The sequence below is a fragment of the Pan troglodytes genome, chromosome X (assembly GCF_028858775.2).
Source record: "Pan troglodytes isolate AG18354 chromosome X, NHGRI_mPanTro3-v2.0_pri, whole genome shotgun sequence".
In the NCBI taxonomy this organism is placed as follows: domain Eukaryota; kingdom Metazoa; phylum Chordata; class Mammalia; order Primates; family Hominidae; genus Pan; species Pan troglodytes.
The window spans coordinates 24,419,837-24,437,058 of NC_072421.2; the positions used below are offsets into that span (position 1 = coordinate 24,419,837).

A 17,222-nucleotide genomic window follows, 5' to 3' on the forward strand; every position below is an offset into this window, starting at 1 on the left:
TGTCTCAAAAAAAAAAAAAAAAAAAAAAAAAAAATATATATATATATATATATATATAGTGAAAACTGGCCAGGAGCGGTAGCTCACGCCTGTAATCCCAGCACTTTGGGTGGCCGAGGCGGGCCATCACTTGAGGCCAGGAGTTTGGGATCAGCCTGGTGAATATACTGAAACTTCGTCTCTACTAAAAATACAAAAAATTAGCTGGGTGTGGTGGCACATGCCTTTAATCCCAGCTACTAGGGAGGCTGAGACGCAAGAATTGCTTGAACCCAGGAGGTGGAGGTTGCAGTGAGCAGAGAGCATGCCACTTTACTCCAGCCTGGGCAACAGAGTGAGACTGTCTCAAAAACAAAACAAAAACTCTCTCTCTATACACACACACACACACACACACACTCAAAATTTAATGCACAAAAGTATTAAAAATATTTTATAAAACTACCTTCACCCTAAGTGTATAAAGTGCAAGTGAAACAAATGAATTTCATGTTTTTAGACTTGGGTCCCATCCCCAAGATATCTCATTATGTATATGCAAATATTCCGAAATCTAAAAAAATTCCAAAATCCAAAATATTTCTGGTCCTAAGCATTTTGGATAAGGGATACTCAACCTGTACTGACTTGAAAGTTGAACATATCAGAAGGGAAACAAAACATCAGACAAGAGAAGGTTTACCGGATGAAAACCAAAACCTGAAGCAAGTTTCTTTCAACCTCTGGTGAATGAAACCATGATTTCAAATACTTACTTTAAATGAAAATCAAGCCATAAGGAGAGTTTAGTCCCACAAATGTACTACTGGTCCCCTGACAGTGGTTTCTGCATTAGACTGGGTTGGTACATTGAATTAAAAAGTGAAAACTTGGGCTGAGCATGGTAGCTCACGCCTGTAATCCCAGAACTTTGGGAGGCTGAGATGGGTGGATCACCTGAGCTCAGGAATTTGAGACCAGCCTGGGCAACATGGCAAACCTTATCTCTACAAAAAACACAAAAACTAGCGGGGCATGGTGGCATGTGCCTGTGGTCCCAGCTATGCAGGAGACTAAGGTGGGAGGAGCACCTGAACCCAGGGAGGTCAAGGCTGCAGTGAGCTGTGATCGCGCCACTGCACTCCAGCCTGGGCAAGAGAGTAAGACCTTGCCTCAAAGAAAAAACAAAACAAAACAAAAGACTGCCAAAATGATGAGTGCAAAGTGCATTCATTAAGATAAGACAAGGTGGAGGCCGGGTGCGGTGGCTCACGCCTGTAATCCCAGCACTTTGGGAGGCCGAGGCAGGAGTTTGGGACCAGCCTGGCCAACGTGGTGAAACCTCGTCTCTACTAAAAAATACAAAAATTAGCCAGGTGTGGTAGCAGGCACCTGTAATCCCAGCTACTTGGGAGGCTGAGGCAGGAGAACTGCTTGAACCCAGGAGGCGGAGGTTGCAGTGAGCTGAGATCGTGCCACTGCACTCCAGCCTGGGCAACAGAGCGAAACTCCGTCTCAAAAAAAAAAAAAAGACAAGGCCGACGGGCGCGGTGGCTCACGTCCGTAATCCCAGCACTTTGGGAGGCCAAGGTGGGTGGATCACTTGAGCTGGGGAGTTCGGGACCAGCCTGGACAACATAGCAAAACCTCGTCTCTACAAAAAAATAAAAAATTAGCTGGGTGTGGGGGTGCATGCCTGTAGTCCCAGCTACTCGGCAGACTGAGGCAGGAGAACTGCTTGAGCCTAGGAGGTCAAGGTTGCAGCAGCTGTGACCGTGCATGCCACTGCACTCCAGCCCGGGTGGGGAAAAAAAAAAAAAAAGAAAGAGATAAGATGAGGAAAATATAACCCCTATCTATTACTTTTTCTGAACTCAAGGATTCTGAATTATATCTTTAGACTAAGAAAAATAAGTAATATTCACTGCATGGCCTAATTTTACCTGTCATTGATTTGCTATTTAACCTCGAGCAAGTCACATTTTTCCATCTGTATATGTGAACACAGGCATTTTGCCTACATTTTGAACTTTTTCTTTTTCCTTTTTTTTTTTAGACAGGGTCTTGCTCTTTCGCCCAGGCTGGAGTGCAGCAGTGTGATCTTGGCTCAATGCAACCTCCTCCTCCTGGGTTCAAGCTATTCTCCTGCCTCAGCCTCCCGAGTAGCTGGGATTACAGGCACCCGCTATCATGCCCAGCAAATTTTTGTATTTTTAGTAGAGACAACAGTCACTATGTTGGCCAGGCTGGCCTTGAACTCCTGACTTCAAGCGATCTGCCCGTCTTGGCCTCCCAAAGTTACAGGCATGAGCCACTATGCCTGGCCTTCTTTCTCTTTTTGTTTTTTTTTTCGAGACAAAGTCTCACTCTGTTGCCTAGGCTGGAGTGCAGTGGATTGATCTTGGCTCACTGCAAACTCTGCCTCCTGGGTTCAGGCAATTTTTGTGCCACAGACACCCGAGTAGCTGGGACTACAGGTGTGCACCACCACGCCTGGCTAATTTTTGTATTTTTAGTAGAGACAGGGTTTCACCATGTTGTCCAGGCTGGTCTCAAACTCCTGGCCTTAAGTGATTCACCCGCCTCGGCCTCCCAAAGTGTTAAGATTACAGGCGTGAGCCACCGCACCTGGCCTAAAATGTTTTAAAGCAATGTTTCAATACTGAGTAAAAAACTAAAAATGGGAGGTAATATCTTAGATAGGAGGCACTCAAATTATTGATTAATGACCTGAGCATGCTGACGTGTAGGCCATTTCTTCTTAATCTTCTCTAGATCAGGCAATTGCAAGGAAGAAACTCATGGAATCGCTACTTTCCAGAGGTGACATGGGAGGCCAAGCCAAATGGAGAAAGCCTGAAATAATAGCATATTTATAATGAGATATAGGCATGGCTTTCATATATTTGAGTGATTGGCATAGTAACACAAAAGTACTTTGGCATGAAAGGAAATAAAAGACTTCTGGGTGACTATGGAGAACACTCTAGGGACAAATTTGCTTCAGCTCATTAATCTGGTAACAATGCTCCCTCTGTTCCTGCCATTTTGGCTCTCTTAAATATATATAACATGAATATGTGCATATCCATCTGTGTATTGCTATCTTACTGACTGCTATCAGTTCTGGAAGGTCAATGATTAGGAATTCAATGATGATACAAGTATACAAGGAAGACTTAGAGTTCCCAAATCTAATTGAAATCTGGAAATTCTAAATTCTCTTTGACATTCTGTTCCCCTGTCATCCTCACTGGCTGGCTGGCTGACAAGTCAAAAGAGGCTCCTGCAGTGGGAATACAGAGTTCAATGAGCTGTGCATTCAGGGCCACAGAGGAGGAGAATACAAGCCATACACATACAGAGAACCCAAACACACACCACATCCCCATTCATCCACTGGCAGAGGACAGAGACTTCTTCATTCTGAATCTCCCACTGGCATTCAAGAATTGCAAGTTCTGTACAAACTAGGAGGTGACAGTCACAACAAGGGGTCACTGTTACTGTTTCCTTTTATATGTCTTCTAATCATCGTCAGGGAAACTGTATTACTTACAAGTTTTGTTCCTTGTGCTAGTTATTGAAGCATCTCTCGGACTCCAGAGCTACTCTTCTATACTATGTGTTGTGGGGCCCAGACTCAGCAGGCTGTGAGCTGATACTTCCCTAAGAGTTACCTGTTGTCTTTAACTCACATACACCATCCATACCACACACACACACACAAACATGCACCACACACACAAACCATGCATACACACACACCATACACACTTAGACCATCACTCAATGATATCGGATTTTTTTTTTAACTTGGGTTTTAATTAGGTACATAAATAGCAACATGAGAATGAGGAGTTCTAAGGCTTGTACATTATCTCTAGGTGAAGGGATTCCAGGTTAGTTTGCTTGTAGGATGATTTCACAGAAGATAACAGAGGTCTGGTCTAGTTTTTCCTGAAGAAGAAAGCCAATTTAATACATTCAATACTGACTTCTATGCCATTTTTCTGTAGAAATACTGATTTATTCTCTGGAGTTTCCAATGTTTACCTATAACTAAAAGAAAGAAAAGAAAAACATAAGTAACTGTGCCAGAAAAAATTTTGCATTATGAAAATTCTTCAGATTTAAATAGAGAAACCAGGCCGGGCGCGGTGGCCCATGCCTGTAATCCCAGCACTTTGGGAAGCCGAGGCGGGTGGATCACCTGAGGTCAGAAGTTCGAGACCAGCCTGCCCAACATGGTGAAATCCCGTCTCTACTAAAAATACAAAAAGATTGGCTGGGCATGGTGGCAAGTGCCTGTAATCCCAGCTACGCAGGAGGCTGAGGCAGGAGAATCACTTGAACCTAGAAGACAGAAGCTACAGTGAGCTGAGATCATGCCGTTGCACTCCAGCCTGGGCGACAAGAATGAAACTCCATCTCAAAATAAATAAATAAATAGAGAAACCATAGAAAATATTTACATCACCATTATATGACCATAAGAAACATGAGCCAGAGAAAACTGTAATTATTCCCATTTTAAAGACAGTTAAACTAAGAATCAGAAAGGTCGAGTGTGGTGGCTCATGCCTGTAATCCCAGCACTTTAGGAGGCCGAGGCAGGTGGATCATCTGTGGTCAGGAGTTCGAGACCAGCCTGGCTAACATGGTGAAATCCCATCTCTACTAAAAATACAAAAAATTAGCCGGGCATGGTGGCGGGCGCCTGTAATCCCAGCTAATCGGGAGGCTGAGGCAGGAGAATTGCTTGAACCCGGGAGGCAGAGGACGCAGCGAACCAAGACTGAGCCACTGCACTCCAGCCTGGGCAACAGAGCAAAACTCTGTCTCAAAAAAAAAAAAAAAAAAAAAGATTTTGTGTTCCATCAACATTACATATACACTACATTCAGATCCTCAATTGGCTGTGTATCTGAGTGTAATTAACCAACTAGATGGATGAATAAATAAAAAACAAATGTCTAAATGGCACAGTACACATCACATCTGAAGATTAAACAACTACATTTCCATCTATCTGCTGGAAAGCATGATTACATCACCCTCAGTTTGATGTGTAATTTTCCTCGCATCACCCCCATCATACTTTTCTGGAATAAAATACACATATAGTCAAAGACATGTCAAAGACAAACTGAGTCTTCTCCAGATTGCTTTTTTCATAATTTTTTTTTTTTTTTGAGATGGAGTCTTGCTCTGTCACCCAAGCTGGAGTGCAGTGGCGTGGTCTCGGCTCACTGTAACCTCTGCCTCCCAGGTTCAAGCAATTCTCCTGCCTCAGCCTCCCAAGTAGCTGGGATTACAGGTGCCCGCCACCACACCCAGCTAATTTTTTATATTTTTGGTAGAGACAGGGTTTCACCATGTTGGCCAGGCTGGTCTCGAACTCCTGACCTCAAGTGATCTGCTTGCCTCAGCTTCCCAAAGTGCTGGGATTACAGCCGTGAGCCACCACGCCTGGCTTTTTTTCATAATTTGTAATGAATATACTCAGCAATTAGAGATTTTTTTTTTTTTTTTTTGAGACGGAGTTTCACTCTTGTTGCCCAGCCTGGAGTACAGTGGCGCCCTCTTGGTTCACCGCAACCTCCATCTCCCGGGTTCAAGCAATTCTCCTGTCTCAGCCTCCTGAGTAGCTGGGATTACAGGCAGGCGCCACCACGTCCGGCTAATTTTTTGTATTTTTAGTAGAGATGTGGTTTCACCATGTTGGGCAGGCTGGTCTCGAACTCCTGACCTGAGGTGATTCACCCGCCTCAGCTTCCCAAAGTGCTGGGATTACAGGTATGAGCCACCGTGCCCGGCACAATTGGAGATTTCTAAATATTTCAGAGGCCAGTGACTATTCACTTGATCTTTTAATATACAACCAAAAATTCTTAAACATGTAAACTACTAGCTTATTTTTTCTATCTCAGTTTATTAATCTGCTTTTGTCTTCCCCAGGAATTTGATAGATTTATTGCATTGTTAAAAACTAAAAACTGGAAACAACCTATGTTGGTAAGGATTAAGTAGATCATGGTAGTCCATACTAGGAAATCATTAAGCAACTAGAGAAGGAATGCGTAGCTCTATTAAGTACTGACAGGGAAATACTTACACAATATGTTATGTAAAACAAGTTCATTCATTCATCAGCATAGATTAATATAGTACTGTCTATGGCATTCTTAGCAAAAAAAAAAAAATGAACCTAAGTCTAATTAAGCCTTCGGATCCAACTATAAGTTTATGGGAAATATAGAGAAGAAAGAAACCAAGAGATAAACAGAATGATACTAAATGGATACATTCGGCCACAGCCAGAACATGAGAAATTCTTTTTTTCCCCTCCCAGCTCAATCCTTGTAGAAAACAGGAATTCTAAAGGACAAATAAGCCAGGTTTTTCAACAGATAAATAGCAAGGGACAATGAGGGAGCGGAAACTATTACAGTTCTAAGAGACCTATCAGTCAAACACAACAGGCAGATCTTGTTTGGATCCTGGTTCAAATGAACCAACTGTAAAAAGTTATTCATGAAACAACCAGGAAAATGTGTACATTGAACTGGATATTAGATGATGTTAAGGAATTAGTGCAATTTCTTTCTTTCTTTGAGACGGAGTCTCTCTCTGTTGCCCAGGCTGGGAGTGTGCAGTGGCACGATCTTGGCTCACTGCAACCTCTACCTCCCGGGTTCAAGCAATTCTCCTGCCTCAGCCTCCTGAGTAGTTTGAACTACAGGCATGGGCCACCGTGCCCGGCCTTAATTTCCTTTTTTTCTTTTTTCTTTTTTTTTTGAGACAGAGTCTCACTCTGTCACCCAGGCTGGAATGCAGTGGCATGATCTCGGCTCACTGCAACCTCCGCCTTCCGGGTTCAAGCGATTCCCCTGCCTCGGCCTCCCGAGTAGCTGGGACTACAGGCGCATGCCACCATGTCTGGCTAATTTTTGTATTTTTAGTAGAGACAGGGTTTCACCATATTGGCCAGGCTAGTCTCAAACTCCTAACCTCATGATCCGCCCACCTCAGCTTCCCAAAGTGCTAGGACCACAGGCGTGAGCCACCACGCCCAGCCCCAGCCTAATTTCTTTATGTATGATAATATAATTACAATTATATGCCTTCAGTAAGTTTTCTGTGCAGCTACTCAGAAGGGTGAAGTGGGAGGATCACCTAAACCCAGGAGTTGAAGTCCAGCCTGGGTAACACAGCAAGATCCCATCCCCCCAGATAAATAACAGTAAAAAGAAAGTTTTCTGTGAACTTGTAAAACAATATGTGGAATATGATCCCATTTTGTCAAAAAACCAAAAACATGCATGTATGCATGAATATATTATAAATGTATAAATAAATTTATTTAATTTATAAATAAATTTTAAATATAAATAAATATATATATTTGTTTTTGAGACAGGGTATCACTCTGTTGCCCAGGCTGGAGTGCAGTGGAGTGATCATGGCTCACTGCAACCTCTTTCTCCCAGGCTCAGGAGATCCTCCCACCTCAGCCTCCAAGTAACTGGGACTACAGGTGTTCGTCATCACACTCAGCTAATTTTTTAAATTTTTTGTAGAGACAGGTTTTCGCCATATTGCCCAGGCTGTTCTCGAACTGCCAGACTCATATAATCCACCTACCTCAGCCTCCCAAAGTGCTAGGAGTACAGGTGTGAGCCACTGCACCCGGCCTATCTATCTATCTATCTATCTATCTATCTATCTATCTATATTTAAAAGTCTGGAATGATATACCAAACTATTAACAAAAATTACCTCTGGAAAAAAGAATAAAGGGGCCAGATGTGGTGGCTCACACCTGTAATCCCAGTACTTTGGGAGGCTGAGGCAGGTGGATCACCTGAGGTCAGGAGTTCGAGACCAGCCTGACCAATATGGTAAAACCCTGTCTCTACTAAAAAATACAAAATTAGCTGGGCATGGTGGTGCATGCCTGTAATACCAGCTACTTGGGAGGCTGAGGCAGGAGAATGACTTGAACCCGGGAGGCCTCAGAGGCTGCAGTGAGCAAGATTGCTCCACTGCACTCCAGCCTGGGCAACAAGAGTGAAACTCTATCTCAAAAAAAAAAAAAAAAAAAGAAAAAAGAAAGAAAGAAAAAGAAAAGAATAAAGGATGAGACAAGCTTTTTTGTTTTTGTTTTTGAGACAGAGTTTCACTCTTTTTGCCCAGGCTGGAGTGCAATGGCATGATCTCGGCTCACTGCAACCTCCGCCTCCCGGGTTCAAGCGATTCTCCTGCCTCAGCCTCCCAAGTAGCTGGGATTACAGGCAACTACCACCATGCCCGGCTTTTTTTTTTGTATTTTTAGTAGAGACGGGGTTTCACCATGTTGGCCAGGGTGGTCTCGATCTCTCGACCTCGTGATCTGCCCACCTTGGCCTCCCAAAGTGCTGGGATTACAGGCGTGAGCCACCACACCCGGCCAAGACAAGCTTTTAAAACAGTTAGCTAAAAACATTTTTTACAACCAACACGAATCACTTTTATAATTAAAAGCTACACCTCCTCCAATAAAGATCTAAAAACAATAAAGAATGAAATCAAGGTTGTGTATTTCAGCAAGCTGAACTCTGGTGCAGAGTATCTTTGAAAATTGAAATGGATATTTACCTAATTTCCCTTTATTCTATGTCTTTTTCATTGTCCCTGTACAGAAATATAACCATTCTGGCTGACAGGGATTTAAAAAAAGAGAGAAATATAACCATATTAAAAGTCAAGTCTCTAGAGGACATGTGTCACTCTGTGGCTGCTCACCCTCCAGTCATCCTTCTAATGGCACATCCCATGCATATCTGGCCCCATTCACCAGAGATACTGATTCTGGGGTGCCCTTTGCCTTTTACCAAGCTCCCCGGGTAATAGTTTGTATCTGAGAACATACTGATGTTGGGTTACTGTATGAACGGCTATGCTGTGAAAGAGGAACTGGATTTGTTTTCTGTGACCACTAAGGAGACATATTTTTGCTTAGCAGAGGAAACAGCTTCCAAAAACTCAGAATTGTCCCAGGATGGCTGCCCCATAGGGTGAGTTTCCCATCAGTGCTGGTGTAAAAGAAGGAACATACAGGGTTTCAGGGGAGTCTGCTTGAGGCTAGGGGTTGGGCCAGATAACCACTCTCAAATTCTCAGTTTATGTGACTCTTTGGGTCTCCAAAAATATAAAGAAAGCTTGAGGAAAAAAGACCCTTCAAACTCAGGGTTTTCATAAATTTTAAGTAGGGGCCACGATTTACAATAAATGTAACACCAATTTTCAAAAAATTTTCTGATTATAAAATGCATATTCATTGCAGAAAATTTTTAAAATACAGAAAGTCATAAAGAAGAAAAAATATAAAAATCATCATGCCACTGAAAGATACACACTTTCTGTCGTATCTCCTGGCTTCATCCCCTCTATAAACATATCACACTACCTTTTTTTCATTTAACAATAATTGTGCACACGTTCCCATGCAATTAAATACTGTAGAAACGAATAATAATATTCTTCTTTATAGATATACCATAATTAAGCCATTTTCCTGTAGTTGAATATCTAGGTTGCTTCCAAATTCAATTACAGTCTTCTAATTACCAGGAAATCACAAGTGCTATTATACAATTTTTCATATATACACAAACAATATAACTAGTGTTTTGAGCCTCTCTGTAACAGTCATGCATTCCAGTGTTCACTGAGTATTAGATAAATACAAGTGTACTTACTATAATAAAGTGTTGTTTGAAAAAAACCTAAGGAATAATGACACTTTTCAATTGTTTGAAATACATTTGTAGACAAATCCCAACTGTCTGGTTCTAGCTTGTCTAAAAAACCCAGGTAACATTAGTGGAACAAACACAAATAAATAAGTCACAGCATTTAAGCCCAGAAACTAAAAGATGGAATAAAATATTTTCACATCAAATTGAAACTGTTATAATTAATTAAATTAAATTAATTAAAAACAAGTCATTTCAGCTGGCACTACAATGCTGAAAATAATCACAGAAATTTCTTGTTCTTTACCTGATTAAGATGGCAGAGCATGGAGTTTTCTACTTAGTTCCAGGTGAATTCTTCACATTTCCTGGCTTTTAAAACAAAAGAAAGAGCTTGAATGCAGTTTGAAAAGAAATAGTGCAACTCCTTAGTGTCCTGAGTATTTGGCTGAACATGAACATTAAAAATTATTATGGGGGACAGGGTCAAACCATTTTATTGAGGACTTGGGGGGTTGTTGAAGAAAGGCTGAGGAGGACAATGAGATCCCACATTCTCGCAGTTGCCGACCATTAAATATTATTTTACTGCAAAGTGATCCATCTGTCAGTAAATTGAAGAAGTTACTAGGGCTCTCTGAGGGCCCTACTGTAGAGTGACTTGGGCAGAGAGAGCAGGAAATAAAGCTCCATTAATCCTCATTATGCAGATTCAGCCAAACAGTTGATTCTATTTAAAAAATCAATATATCTTCCTCTTTTATTTCCTGAAATAAAGGTTTTACACCTATGGGAAGGCTTCCTGTAGGTATTTACTCCATGCATTATTCACCATTATCCACCATAGGGGCCAATCCACAAAACATGTTTACTCTGAAAGAAGTTAGACCACACCCATTCTGCCCAGTGGCCCTCCGGGAACATATAATTAGGTCATGTAATCCATAAGAAGCAGTGTAGGAAAAGCTTCTAGTGGGAAAAGTTCACGTGCTAAACTTTTAAGGCCTTACTTTCTTTTCTATACGTTTTTTAGACTTTAATTCTGAAAACACATTAATAGTCAGAGATCAGATGGCAGTATGAAAAACAGGAGGCTGCAGCTGGGCGGGCCATGGGGGCTAAGATTCTGTTGTATAGACTTGGAGCAGTTTCTCCTGGTGCCCCTCTTTCAGAGTTATTCATGGGTGAAGGAAGAGGAAAAGGTGAGAAAGCAGGAGCACGTGACTAACCCTGTCATTTCAGAGCATGGTTTCTAGGCAACTTTGGGGCTCCCTGGAGTGGCTGAGAACTGGTCTATAAGTACTGTTTTATACCCGTTGTCCCAACATAATTAATAGTGTCCCCTTTCACTCTCAAGAGTATCCTGGTTTGCCGGGCATGTTGGCTCACGCCTGTAATCCCAGCACTTTGGGAGGCCGAGGCGGGAGGATCCATTGAGCCTAGGAATTCAAGACCAGCTTGGGCAACATAGAAAAAGAAGTTAAAAAAAAAAAAAAAAGAGTATCCTGGTTTTGATGATAAAGTATATGGTCACCACATCCACTTGATGATGGAGTTCTGGGAAACAAGGCCATACGAACTGCTTGGCGGACCAATGATCAACATACAATTCTCAGGTCTACTTGATGCTCTGAACAAGAGTGCTACAGGACTGAGAATCTGTGCCCTTTTCCTCCTCCAGAGCCACTCCCCACCCCGCCTCCTCACATGCATGCACACAAGCGAACACACATACCCATATGTGAACACACACCCACCTACAACCCAGAGGCCTTTTTGCTGTTGCTCGAAATTGACAAACTCCCTACTGGGACAAGACCTTTGCAAAATATACCCCACTGACCGGGACCAGACAATCCCAATTTTTGCCTAGCTAAATGTTATTCATCCTTTACATCAAGGCTTTCTTTGTACCCTGTCCTTCAATTTAGCAGAACCTTCTATTCCCTTTCATACCACTCATGTACTTCCTGATTGTGTAATTATTTCTTTCATGTTTGAGTCTTTCATTAACCTGTAAGCTTCATGAGGGCACAATATCCCTAGGGCCTCCTAGCACACACTATTCATATATTTGTTGCATAAACAAATGGAAAGCCAGGGGCAGTGGCTCACACCTGTAATCCCAGCACTTCAGGAGGCCGAGGCAGGTGGATCACTTGAGCCCAGGAGTTCAAGATCAGCCTGGGCAACATGCTGAAATCCTGTCTCTAAAAAAAATACAAAAATTAGCCAGGTGGGATGACACATGCCTGTGGTCCCACCTACTCAGGAGGCTGAGGTGGGAGGATCACTTAAGCCAGGGAGGTTGAGGCTGCAGTAAGCTGTGACTGCACAACTGCACTACAGTTTGGGCAACAGAGTGAGACCCTGTCTCAAAACAAACAAACAAATGGAATGGGGTAGAACTTAGAGATCTGATGAATGTAAAAAAGCTTGGGTTTCTATTTTCTTAACACATCCATGAACACGAATAACAATTTCTGTTAGCAAAATTAAAACTTAAAAAAAAATCAAAACATTGATTTCTAATTAGTATGACTGCCATGTGAAGGCTGATTGCCAGCCAAACCTTTGAGGTATAGCAGCCTACTGAAATGTCTGGGTCCCTCACCAGACTAATGAAGAACAAGAAGAGAGAAAAAAAGGCTTATAAGGGCCAGTGAGATAATCATGTCCAACAATCGGGTCTGGCATAAAAACAAGGTGGTTCTCGGCAGGGTGTGGTGGCTCACGCCTGTAATCCCAGCACTTTGGGAGGCCAAGGTGGGTGGATCACCTGAGGTCAGGAGTTCGAGACCAGCCTGAACAACAGGGAGAAACCCCGTCTCTACTAAAAATACAAAATTAGCAGGGCATGGTGGCGCATGCCTGTAATCCCAGCTGCTCGGGAGGCTGAAGCAGGAGAATCGCTTGAACCCAGGAGGCGGAGGTTGCAGTGAGCCAAGATCGCGCCATTGCACTCCAGCCTGGGCAACAAGAGTGAAACTCCATCTCAAAAACAAACAAAAACAAACAAACAAAAAAACAAGTTAGTTCTCTACTTAAATACAGTTTAGGTCTGAATTAACATACTGCTTGCCAAATACTTCCAATGATATTCTTATATATACTACTATCTATACTCGCCAGTACCTCAATCTCAAAAAAATAAGATGCTAAATTCACAAGCTTTTTTATCTTTTGGACAATAAGAAAATGAGCACACAAAAGCATTCTTCTGATTCAGGAAAACAACTTTGTTGCTAGGAAAATTTTCTTGTTTGGTTACATATCACTTATAGTATAACAAAACAGCACAGTCCAATATCTCATTAAAAAAATATTGAGCCCATCCACCACCCTGTCACAAATCAGATCTCTCTTGGCAGAGAACTCCAGGATCTCAGACAAAACAACATTCTGACTTCAAAAAACAGTTCGTGATTTAGCACAAGCCAGAAATCTTTTTTTTTTTTTGCATTTTCAGACAGAGAAAGTTTTATCTAGAATATTTTGTAACTCAATCATTTTAATACATATCTGATTTCAGTTTTTATTTTCTTACCACGTCCATGAACACAAATGACAATTTCTTTTTTTTTTTTTTTTTTGAGACGGAGTTTCCCTCTGTCACCCAGGCTGGAGTGCAGTGGCGCAATCTCAGCTCACGTAACCTCTGCCTCCCGGGTTCAAACAATTCTCCTGCCTCAGCCTCCTGAGTAGCTGGGATTACAGGCGCCCACTACTACACCCAGCTAATTATTGTATTTTTAGTGAAGACAGGGTTTCACCATGTTGGCCAGGCTGGTCTCAAGCTCCCGACCACAGGTGATTTGCCTGCCTCGGCCTACAAAGTGCTGGGATTACAAGCATGAGCCACCGTGCCTGGGCACAAATGACAATTTCTGCTAGCAAAACCAAAACTTTTTAAGAAAATCAAGACACTGATTTCTAATTAGTATGCCTGCCATGTGAAGGCTGACTGCCAGCCAGCCAAACCTTTGAGGTACAGCAGCCTACTGAAATGTGTGACTCCCTCACCAGTTGAATTATTTTCAACAATTACTTAACTTCTCCAAAATGCAGTTTCCTCACTTATAAATGGGGATAATAATAGAACCCACCTCAAAGACTCTTCCTGAGCAAAGAGCTTAGCGCCAAGGGCCAAGCTCACAGCAAGTAAGTGCTCAATAAACATTATCTATCCTATATGGCAGGCCACTTTATTTTTTGGATGAAGAAAATAAAAGGTAAGGATAAATGACCTGTTAAAGACCCCAACACAATTCTAGTTCACTTGATGAGGTAGGCAGAATAATGGCCCCTCAAAGATGTCTTCTATTTCTGGAACCTGTGACTGTTACCTCACACGGCAAAGGGAAATTAAGGTTGCATTGGAATTAAGTTTACTAATCAGTTGCCCTTAAAATAGGGAGATGCTCTTGGATTATCAGGGTGGGCTTGATTCAAGCATAAGAGTGCCTGCAGTCTAAGAGGGAGGCAGAAGAAGAGGTCAGAAGGGGGATCTGCAAACGACTTGCTGCAGGCTTCGACAATAGAGGAAGGAAGCTGGAAACAGCCCTCAGCCAGCAAAACAGACCTTGGTCCTACAGCCTCGAGGAACTGAGTTCTGTCAACAATCTAAATGAGCAGGAAAGAAATTCTCCCCTAGGGCCTCTAGAAAGGAACACAACCCTGCTGACACCTTGATTTAGAATTGGACTTCTGACCCACAGAACTAAGATAATCATTTGCACTACTTTCAACCTGTAAATTTGCAGTCATTTATTTTGGCAGCAATGGAAAACTAAAACAATGACATAAGGATTCCTGACTACAGGGTATGGTTCCATTTTCTATCAGTGGACATTATCTTCTCAGGCAGAAGTGAAAATGTGCAGTATCACATGAGTGGTGGTTGATGACTATCATGTGGCTAGAGTCCAGCCATTTCATATGTTCCTCACATGAGATAACCTTATTTAATCCTCAAAACAGCTCCAGGAGGTACTATGCCAGTTCCCACAGTGCTGGAGTAACTTCCCAAGGTTTCAGGGCTAGTAAGAGGCAGAGGTGGGGTAGGAGTCTGGTGCTCCCGCTCCTCTTAGTCCACTGGACAACGCTGTATCCTGCCCACTGATACCAAGAGTGTATTCCTTTCTAAAGAGGAGATGACATTATTCAGGATTTCTAACTTTTCATTTTGGTAAATAATGGTGTTTTTAAAAAGAAAGAAAAAATCATTTCAAAATCATTTCCTAATACCTGTAGTTCTTAGAATTTTAGACAGCAAAAAATTACAAAGCACAAATTCATAACTTTATGGAAAACCCATCAAGCTGTCATTTAAAAAAAATACAGTGGTAAGAATACTTAACATGACATCTGCCCTCTTGGCAGATTTTTAAGCGTACAATACGGTACTGTTATCTATAGGCACAGTGTTGTGCAAGGGGTCTCTAGAACTTATTCTCTTTGCTTGACTAAAACTTTGTTGATTACCAACTCCCTATCTCTCACTCCCCCAATCCCTGGCAATCGCCATTCTATTCTCTGCCTCTATGAGTTTGACTATTTTAAATACCTCATACAAGTAGAATCATGCAGTAATTGTCCTTCTGTGATTAGCTTACTTCAAAGATGAACATTTTAAAACTACATGACTTACTTTCAGCCAAACTTTGCCATGTTTAGAGAGCCGAGGAATTTCTAATGGAGGAAGAAAAAGCAGGGCATGTTTACTCAGGGTGGTGGCTGCTGCTTCCCTTTCATTTTCCTGCTGAGCCAGCAAGGGCCTGAATAAAACTATTAACAGCTCAGCTTTAGAAGTTCTGCTCAGTTTTCACGTTGGTAACAGGTTTATGCTTCTTTATTAATTTCCTGCCTTTTAAATAATTAGTGTTGGCCTTCAGCAGTCATTGTACAATTCTGTGATAGTAATTTGTTGCATTAAAAAAAAGCTAGTGAAAAACTAAAATATGATATTTACTGAGACATACTGCTGTGTTTAGCTAATTATAAGACAACTCTAAGCTGGGTGCGGTGGCTCACGCCTGTAATCCCAGCACTTTGGGAGGCCGAGGCAGGGGGATCACCTGAGGCCAGGAGTTCGAGACCAGCCTGGCCAACATGGCGAAACCCCGTCTCTACTAAAAATACAAAAAAAAAATTAGCCAGGCATAGTAGTGAAAGACTGTAATCCCAGCTACTTGGGAGGCTGAGGCGGAAGAATCGCTTGAACCCAGAAGGCGGAGGTTGTAGTGAACCAAGATGGCACCATTACACTCCAGCCTGGGCGACAGAGCAAGACTCCATCTCAAAAAAAAAAAAAAAAAAAGACAACTCTAGTCGGGTGCAGTGGCTCACGCCTGTAGTCCCAGCACTTTGGGAGGCTGAGGCGGGTGGGTCACTTGAGGTCAGGAGTTCAGGACCAGCCTGGCCAAGATGGTGAAACCCTGTCTCTACTAAAAATACAAAAATTAGCCAGGCGTGGTGGCGCACGCCTGTAATCCCAGCTACTCAGGAGCCTGAGGTAGGAGAATTGCTTGAACCCAGGAGGTGGAGGTTGCAGTGAACGCGATCGCACCACTGCACCACTGCACTCCAGCCTGGGCTACAGAGCAAGACTCCATCTCAAAAAAAAAAAAAAAAAGACAACTCTAAAAGAGCCATCTGTGACCCTGAGGACTGACACCCACAACTGACCTCCTGACACCCACAACTGGCCTTCATCTCTGATACTGAGACCTTGGGTTAGGACTATTCTGAAAGGGTTTCGGATTAGCAATGGACAATCAATAAATATTTCATGCTTTTATTAAGCTCCTAGAGTCAAAGAGTGAAAACCATAATGGAAAAGGTCAATAAATCAACTACATGAAGAACTTCTTCTGATCATCAAGACACCAAAACTGAAAAGACAAGCCATATTGAGAAAAGACATCTGCAAACATCTGGCCAAAACTATTAATATCTAGGAAAAAAATAAAGAACCCTTATAAATCAATAAGGGACAAATGACCCATATAAAAAGTGGCCAAAAGACATGAACAGGCATTTCAAGAAGAAGCCAATAAACCTGTGAAAAGATGCTCAATCAGGGCAATGTAAATGAAAACCACGATGGGAAATTCTGGGAACATCTTCACATGCTAGATAGTGAGGTAACTATCACAGACTACTTGGGTCATGTCAAGAGGACTCAGAGCCAACTTCCACTAGCAAAATGGGACAGTTTGAACTTTAATAAGACCAAGAATTACAAAGCATTCAAAACTATCAAATATGTTTAAATCTATAAACCCGTAATGATTTTTAATTTATTTATTATTTTAAGAAACAGGGTCTCGGCCAGGCGCAGCGGCTCACACCTGTAATCCCAGCACTTTGGGAGGCCGAGGCGGGCGGATCACGAGGTCAGGAGATCGAGATCATCCTGGCTAACACGGTGAAACCCCGTCTCTACTAAAAATACAAAAAATTAGCTGGGCGTGGTGACGCGTGCCTGTAGTCCCAGCTACT

The 17,222-nt window shown here is 42.2% G+C and overlaps 1 protein-coding gene across 8 annotated transcripts in view; it reads right to left on the bottom strand.

The window, feature by feature from the left end:
• Nucleotides 1-3,782: 3,782 nt before the first annotated feature.
• The window catches only part of APOO (apolipoprotein O), a 115,122-nt gene continuing 101,682 nt past the window's right edge, over nucleotides 3,783-17,222 (bottom strand). For 5 of the 8 annotated variants that reach the window (XM_063804082.1, XM_520977.7, XM_009438869.4 and 2 more), the window contains 2 exons: nucleotides 10,027-10,091; nucleotides 3,783-4,041 (listed from right to left, as the gene is read on the bottom strand). In XM_063804082.1, coding sequence (XP_063660152.1) covers nucleotides 10,056-10,091 — 36 coding nt within the window. In that variant the 3' untranslated portion in view covers nucleotides 3,783-4,041; nucleotides 10,027-10,055. The remainder of the gene's footprint in view (nucleotides 4,042-10,026; nucleotides 10,092-17,222) is intronic. The other 3 variants (XM_063804083.1, XM_054677060.2, XM_009438866.5) reach the window with 1 other exon arrangement.